The sequence below is a fragment of the Sorex araneus genome, chromosome 4, assembly GCF_027595985.1.
Source record: "Sorex araneus isolate mSorAra2 chromosome 4, mSorAra2.pri, whole genome shotgun sequence".
In the NCBI taxonomy this organism is placed as follows: Eukaryota; Metazoa; Chordata; class Mammalia; order Eulipotyphla; family Soricidae; genus Sorex; species Sorex araneus.
In genome coordinates this window covers 220890273-220898106 of record NC_073305.1, presented here as the reverse complement: position 1 = coordinate 220898106, position 7834 = coordinate 220890273, and the positions used below count along the sequence as shown (strand labels likewise).

The window sequence follows — 7834 nt, the reverse complement described above, 5'->3', positions numbered from 1 at the left end:
CCCAGGTTCAGAGCAGGGAGCCTGGCTCAGGCCCCAACAAAGCCCTTTTCTCTCAGAAGCCATCTGTGCGAACAATGGCCTTTATTTCTATGAAAATTGTAACATGGGTGAGCTGAGTGGGCCACAGCTCAGAGCCGGGCAAAGTCCCCTTTGTGCTGCTCCAGCCACTGCTCCAGCGTCTTGGCCTTGGGATTGAGCCTCAGGGTCTGCTCGATGTCGCGGTCGGGCTTCAGGGTGTAGAAGCGGAACATGTTGGCCAGGTCGCGGGCACCGGGGAAGCCAAGCTTCTCGTAGTCCTCGGGGCTCGTCTGGAAGCAGAGGCGGGTGTTAGGGCACGGCCGCGCTAGCCCCTACCAAGCAGTCCCTGGTCACTAGCCCGTTCCCGCGTCACGAGCCATGATTGGCCCCGGCCAGCGCGTCCACAGCCAGTGGCAGTGACTTCTGCTTCCTTTATCTGAGGCCTTGGGGTACCTCCCTGTCCGTACCCAAGACTCCCTCCCCACCCTCCCCAAATCCAGAAGACGGGCCCACCTTGGCATCGCGCACGTCCTTGCCGGTGTGCTTGCAGAGGAAGGCGGCGTACTCGCGCGCCGTGTGTCTGCAGGTGCTGAGCCCCAGGGCCTGGCCCACGTGTCCTTCCGGCTGCTTCAGCAGGCTGAGCACCACAGGGCCCAGGTCAGCCACCGACATGCCGTCCATGGGCACGTTCCCCATGGGCAGGCCTGGCAGGCAGAGCACACGTGTTGGCCCGTGTCCCAGAACACACATGCCCGTCTCATTGCCACGCCCACAGAGCACCTGATGCTGCTGCATGTAGCGTTAGTGGCATTTACTTAGAGTGGGACAAGATGGGGATTCGTGAAGGGACAGACCAACCCTGGCAGGTGTCACTGAACCACGGTGGTGGGTCAGGTACTCCTGAATCCTAGAAGGAAACACCAGCCCGCCTGGGGACTGCACAGACCCCAAGGGCCTTCCTGAGTGACCTCGGGGGTGGGGCTGCAAGTGGCTCCGCTCCCTCGCTAAGAGGCGGCCAGAGCAGCTTCCTGTTTGGATGAGCTGGGGAGCCTGTGTGCCGGACGCCCTCTTAGGATGGACCCAGCGGGCATGTGGGCACAGCTTTGCAGAGTGTAAGGAACAGGGCCCGTGTGCCCACCCCATGCCCACTTGTTGTCAGCGGGCAGGACCAACACTGGGCGCCTCCCACTACAAGACGGCCAGGGTGACAGGCCCTGGGGCCAGCTCCAGGCCTCCCGCTGCCTGCTCCTTTGTGGAGGGAAGTTCCAGACTACTTCTGCCTCCAAAGCTCCAAACGGCAGCAGCACCGGAAACGGGAAGCACAGGCCGCACCTGGAAGCATCCGTGACAAGCCCATTTGGGCATCTCCTACAGCGCCCTGGGGCAGGGACGGTTCATGCTAGGAGGGGGTGCCACTCACTCAGCAGGTAGCTCTTTCCATCCGGGGCCTTCTGGGGCAGGAAGTAGGAAAGGAGGTTCTCAAAGTAGCAGGGCAGCCGCACGCTGGTCATGGGGACGCCGATGTCCCAGAAGTACTCCTCCACCTCCCCTTTGCCATCGAAGTGGCCGGCCGTCAGCCTCCCGGCCGTCAGCTTCTTGATGTTCTCCAGGCCGCTGTAGACCACGTACTGAAGGCCCAGGCGCTTTGCCACATCGGCCAGCTGCTTCCCCTGGAGGGCAGGGAGGCTGAGTGCCCGGAGGGCTCCAACTCCACTGACCCTTCTGGGAGGGCTGAATCTTCCAGAATGGGGCTTCCACCAAAACAGCCCCCCACATGCACGCAGCTGCTCCTCTGCCACCCCCAGGGCTCAGCACCCTTCTGTAGATCACTCGAGTTTCCCCCCTCCGGAGGTCCTGAGGTTTCACCGATGTGGCCCCCTGCAGTCTGAACGGGGGGTGGGGGGGGCCTGCAGAGACCATCCTGCCTGCGGGGCTATCCCTGGAGGGGCGCTACCGCTCAGCAGGACAGCTGGACATGGGTGTTGCCCACTCAGGCCTCACAGTTGGAATGGGGACAGCATCTCTGGAAAGGCCTGCCCACCTAGCCCAGGCCACCCAGGGTCAGCGTGACAACCAGCAACAGAAGGGTCTGGGGAAGGAGGGGGTGCCCCAACCCTGGGACGGACAGTGCTGAGGGGCGGTCGCCCTGGATTACCCTGGCAGAGCAAAGAGCGGACAGAAGAGCAGAGTCCTGGGCCCTTCGGGAGGCGAAGACGGACAGAACAGTCACGGACACCAAGACCTCCAGAATGGTCAGCCAATCCGTTCCTGGCATTTATGGACACCAGGTGTGGGTCACAGAAGCTCCGGGGCACTGAGCCAGGCTGCCAGATGGGCACCAGGCTGCTGTCAGGAAAACAGAAGGGCCCTGGGAAGGAGCTGGGAGACCGACTCCCCGTGTGGGAGAGGCAGGAGACCAAGCCTGAGCAGGCAGGGCAGTGACAGCATGGATGAAACAGGGCCGGATACAAAACGTCGGCCCCATACCAGCCTCTCCACCTGGGCTCAAGAAGCACCCATCAGAGGCTGGAGTGATATCACAGCAGGTAGGACGTTTGCTAGGTGTGACCCAAAAAGAAAAAAAAAAAAAGAAGCACCCATCAGAACAGATGGGGAAACCATCAAAAAGGTCATGGGATTCGGGATCCACATGATTGGGAATCAAGTTACATATGGGTGCAGGGCCAGGGAGATGCTCCAAGATGAAAAACATCTCTTATTTATTTTTATATTTTTTTTGCATCACACCCGGCGATGCACAGGGGTTACTCCTGGCTCTGCACTCAGGAATTACTCCTGGCAGTGCTTGGGGGACCATATGGAATGCTGGGAATCTAACCTGGGTTGCCTTGTGCAAGGCAAACGCCCTACCCGCTATGCTGTCACTCCAGCCCCGAAAAATATCTCTTGCACATGAGAATCCTGGGTTCAAAGAGCCTCAGCACTGCAGGTGTCTGTGGCCCGTAGTACTGATGCGTGCGCCCTGCAGAAATACCACTATGAAGCTGGGGACTGTGGGGCTGAGACAACTCAGTGGGCGGGGCCAGGCCCTCCATGCAGGAGAGGATTCCGTTGTCCCCCCCCACCCCCTCCGGCCACCGCACTGTCCCCTGCAGAGATGGGAATGGAACCAAACCCAAATAAATGAAAATTAAAGGGTAAAACACACAGTGCCTGGATAGTACCTCAGAAAGCAGCGGTTCTGAAGAGAGTGCATAGGTGGGGTGCGTGCCTGGCGTGTGGCCACCCCGGGTTCCCTCCCCAGAACCCCTTGCGGTCCCCATATGACTCTCACCAGGAGTCAGCCCTGAGCACCACCACGTGTGTGTGACCCCAAAACAAAAGTAAAGCAGCGTCTGGGGAGCTCCAGGGACAGCGTGCAGGCGTGTGCCACCGCGCCGCCGGCCCTCACCTGCTTCACCTCCTGCTCCTGGCTGCAGTTCTCCCAGTAGTTGGTCACGATGAAGGCGGCGTGGGCGCCGCTCAGGGCCCGCTCCATGCTGGCCTCGTCATCCTGGTCTCCCTGCACAACCTCCGCACCCAGGAGCCTCAGCTGCTTTGCTGCCCGCTGCTCAGGGTTCCGGGTCACTGCTCGAACCCTGAACGTCCCATCTTCCAGGAGTGCTCGGGCCACGGAGCCCCCCTGGGCACCTGTAAAGGGGCAGAGAGACCTGTGGGTAAGAGCTGCCTGGAGTCACAGATTTACAGCCAGGAATCCGCTTCCTCTCACATCCCTCCTCTCAGGCATGCAGGGCAGGGGCGGGAGAGCTAGGGCCGCAGGGAAGGCCAGCCTGCCCTTACCACGTATGGTGCCCCCAGCCCCACCAGGCCCAGACACATGGGGTGTGGCCCACAAGCAAAAATATAAAAGTGGGGCACTGGGGCCAGAGACAGCTCAGTGTGTTTAGCAAATGCCCCTGCAGAGAGCCGGAGCAGCCCCAACAATGCTGGGTGTCTCCCCCAAATACAAAATCTATGAAAAACATTTTACTCATTCATATTGAGGTACCAGGATTTATAATATTTTAAAATTAATATTTTCCATACATACATGGTTCCCATACCAACATACCCACAAAATACCTCCTTCCCTCTCACCCCAGGGAAGCTGAGTTATGTAGACAAAAATACATTTAGTGGGGTCAGAGCAATTGTACGGTGGGAAAGGCCTTGCCAGAAGTAATTCCTGAGTGCAGAGCCAGGAGTAACCCCTGAGTATGGCTAGGTGTGACCCCCCCCAAAAGGCACAGTTCCAGTGCCATTTGGCCTTTTCTTGTTCCCTTTCTATGTTTCTTTATATCTCACATGAGAGATTTTTCTTTTGATTGTGGAGGTGGTAACACCTGCACATGTGAATAAAGGTCAACTCCCTAAATTACACAAAATTTTAAATCAGTGACAAGTTAATAATTTACTCTCAAAAGTTAATTTTTTTTTACAGAACTATAAATTTTCAAATAGTATGGGAGTGATGTTGGAATAATGTATGCATGCAAAATAAAATTAATATTATTATAAAGACCAGTAGCTCAATAAAAACGGTTAAAGGGCTGGAGCGATAGCACAGCAGGTAGGGTGTTTGCCTTGCACGCGGCTGACCCCGGTTCGATTCCCAGCATCCCATATGGTCCCCTGAGCACCTCCAGGAGTAAGTCCTGAGTGCAGAGCCAGGAGTGACCCCTGTGCATTGCAGGCTGTGATCCAAAATGCGAAAAATATAAAAAATAAAAACGGTTCAAATCTTTCTGCTGGTGGGGGCTGGAGTGATAGCACAGCGGGTAGGGCGTTTGCCTTGCACGCGGCCGACCCGAGTTCGATTCCCAGCATCCCATATGGTTCCCCCCCCACCCCAGCACCGCTAAGAGTAATTCCTGAGTGCAGAGCCAGGAAGCCAAGGAGTGACCCCTGTACATCCCCGGGTGTGATCCAAAAATAAAAAAAAATAAATCTTTCTGCTGGGCATAGTCTTAAAGTTAAATATATATAAATTCACGTTTATAAAAATAATTCATAAGCATAAACTTATAAGTATATATATGTATAAGTATATACACTTATATACACACACCCCAGGCCCCCAGTACCCCCGAAAAGCCTTCGTGGCCCCATCCCATCCCCACAAGCACCGCTGCTTGCGGACCCATAAAAAGGGGCGACTGCACCGCTATTCCGAGATTCCGTCTTTACGGGTTCCCCAGGCCCGACCCCTGCGGAGCCTCGAGCCTCCCGGCGGGCTGGGGGTCCCTGCCCGGGGCGGGCGGCGACGGCGCTTACCGGTGGCTCCGAACACCACCACCAGCTTCGGCTGGGCCATGGGGGCGCGGCGGGGACACGGCGGGGCCGCGGGGCAGCAGCGATAGGTGGGCAGGGGGCCGTGGCCAGGTCCCCTAGCTGGGGTCAGCTGCGCCCCGCAGGAAAAGGCGCGCGGAACCCACCCCTTCCTTCCCAGGCGCCCCAGGCGAGGGCCGAACCCCCACTTCCGGCCCAGCCCGAGCCCGCGCTCCGGCGCGCAGCCAATCAGCGAGTCCGCCGGGGTCGCCCCGCCCCCGAGCTCTGAGGGACCGCCTCTCGTCCCGCTGCTGGGACCCCGCCCCCGGTGCTCAGGTTGCTCCTGGGGCGCTGGCTCCTGTCTCACCTCTTGGGCTTGCCCCCCTTTATCGCTCATGAACACCTGAACTCTGGGCTAGATAGTGTTGCTCAAAGATCAGGGACTCATGGGGGCCAGAGCGACAGCTCAGCGTTCAATCTCTAGATCAATCCCCAGATCAATCTGGCATCCAGGTTCAATCTCTGGCATCCCATATGGTCCCCTGAGCACCGCCAGGGTAATTCCGGCGTGCAGAGCCAGGAGTAACCCCTGAGCACCCCCGGGTTTAGCCTAAAAATATATAAACAAACAAATAGCAAACAAAAAACCCAAAGAGCCCGGAATCTACAGGAGTTAATCTTGTTTTGGTTTTGCATTCTGGTTTGGCTTTCAGCACCCAGCAGTGTTCAGGGTTTACTAGCTCTAACTAAACTCAGAGATTAAAGGGGTATTAAGTTCTTGGCGCGCTCTGGGGACCAGATGGGGTGCCAGTGATCCAACCTGGGTCAGCCAAAGGAAGCGCCTTACCTGTTATGATACCTCTCCAGCCCCCGCCTTTTTTTCTAATGTGTGGACTTAAATCCACAAAACCTGATGTTCTGAGATCTCCACTGTAAGAAAATAAATCCAAACAAAAAGGTTCCCAGCAGGAGCAGCAGCATTATTTCTAAGGCCCAGTGAAAGATGAAACTCTGCAGTTCCTTCTTTAAAAATTAATGGAATTTGGGGACCGAGAGAGAATACAGTGGGTTTGGTGCTTTCCTTGGATAGACAGACCCAGATTAGAGCACTGTCAAGAGTGATTCCTGAGTGCAGAGCTAGGAGGAGCCCCTGAGGACCCCAGATGTGGCCCAACCGCCCCACCCTCAACAAAAAATTAACAGAATTTAGTATAATTGCTCATATTAAAAGTATTAGAGGGCTGGAGCGACAGCACAGCGGGGAGGGCGTTTGCCTTGCAAGCAGCCAACCCAGGTTCAAATCCCAGCATCCCATATGGTCCCCTGAGCACCGCCAGGAGTAATTCCTGAGTGCAGAGCCAGGAGTAACCCCTGTGCATCGCCAAGTGTGACCCAAAAAGAAAAAAAAAAAAGGATTAGAATTTCTGGCATTGGGAATATGACTCAGTTTTAAAGTACAGCCTTACATACATCAAACCTGGGGTTAGTCCACATAAACACACACACACACACACACACACACACACACACACGTAAACACACACACAGAGCAAAGATACCAGGAATTTATGATACTGCAATAACCAAAGTTCCTGTCCAGGAGGTAGGCTAGGGGGTGGGAGGGACCCTGGGGACCTTGGTGGAGTAAAGGGGACACTGGTGGTAGGACTGGTTCTGAAACATTCTACACCTGCAACTATTATGATCAAACAACACTGTAAATATAATGCCATAATAAACAAATAAATCAATTTTTAAAATAATTATCAGAAATTTCAAGATAGGAATAGCTGGTAATGAGGAGGGGGAGGAGGACTTGGGGTCACACCCGGCAGTGCTGGGTGATACTCTCAGCAGTGGCCAGGAGACCTGGCACTCCAACTTCCTGACTCTGAGCTAAAGTTTTATCTCTGGAGTCTTATTCCGCCCACAACCAGGTGACCTTCTGGCACCTTCAGGGAATGACTTGGCAGCGGTGGCTAGCACTCAGCCTGACTCAGCAGTTCTGTGGGACTTTACGTCATCAGCTTCCCCATGACGCCTACTAATGGTGATATCAGTGGGAGCCCTAATCTGGGTTCTTCTTGGGTGTCAGGTTTAGGCTAAGCCCTGCATCACCTCATTCAAACCCTCCAAGCAACCCTCCTTTAATCAGTGCCACTGAAGGTGTGTGTTGGCTGGGTGTACTTCCTGTTTCTCTGTCTGAGGATGATAACTGAGCCAATGTGCCTGCTTTGTATTCAGGAGTCCCAAGGTACCCCTTGAAGTTACACTCCTACCAGCACCTCTAGCTCAAAACAAATGAAGAAAAGAACCGTTTTAGAGGTTTGGGATGCCCAGGACAGAATGCAGGGTCTCTCACAGCTCGGGCAAGAGCTCTATAGTGGAGCTGCAGTGCAGGCCCTCTCTTACTCACCCCCCTTATTTTTTGCTGGGGGGTTCTTTTAGGTGAAACCCGGCTGTCCTCACAGTTTACTCCTGGTGGCGCTCAGGAGACCCTGCCGGTTGTAAGGTGGGGAATAACCTGGTAAATGCCTTACCAACTTTG

At 55.5% G+C, this 7834-nt stretch overlaps 1 protein-coding gene across 2 annotated transcripts; it reads right to left on the bottom strand.

Annotated features, from left to right (window-relative positions):
* Nucleotides 1–59: 59 nt before the first annotated feature.
* Nucleotides 60–5495, bottom strand: NMRAL1 (NmrA like redox sensor 1). Of its 2 annotated transcripts, XM_004604149.2 has the most exons (5): nucleotides 5293–5495; nucleotides 3431–3669; nucleotides 1439–1688; nucleotides 532–722; nucleotides 60–308 (listed from the first exon to the last, which is right to left on the bottom strand). In XM_004604149.2, the coding sequence occupies exons 1-5, from the start codon at nucleotides 5330–5332 to the stop codon at nucleotides 129–131; spliced, it is 900 nt and encodes a 299-aa protein (XP_004604206.1). In that variant the 5' UTR covers nucleotides 5333–5495; the 3' UTR covers nucleotides 60–128. The 2 variants fall into 2 exon arrangements, with proteins under 2 accessions (XP_004604206.1, XP_054991712.1); XM_055135737.1 differs by lacking the exon at nucleotides 532–722.
* Between the last annotated feature and the right edge of the window lie 2339 nt (nucleotides 5496–7834).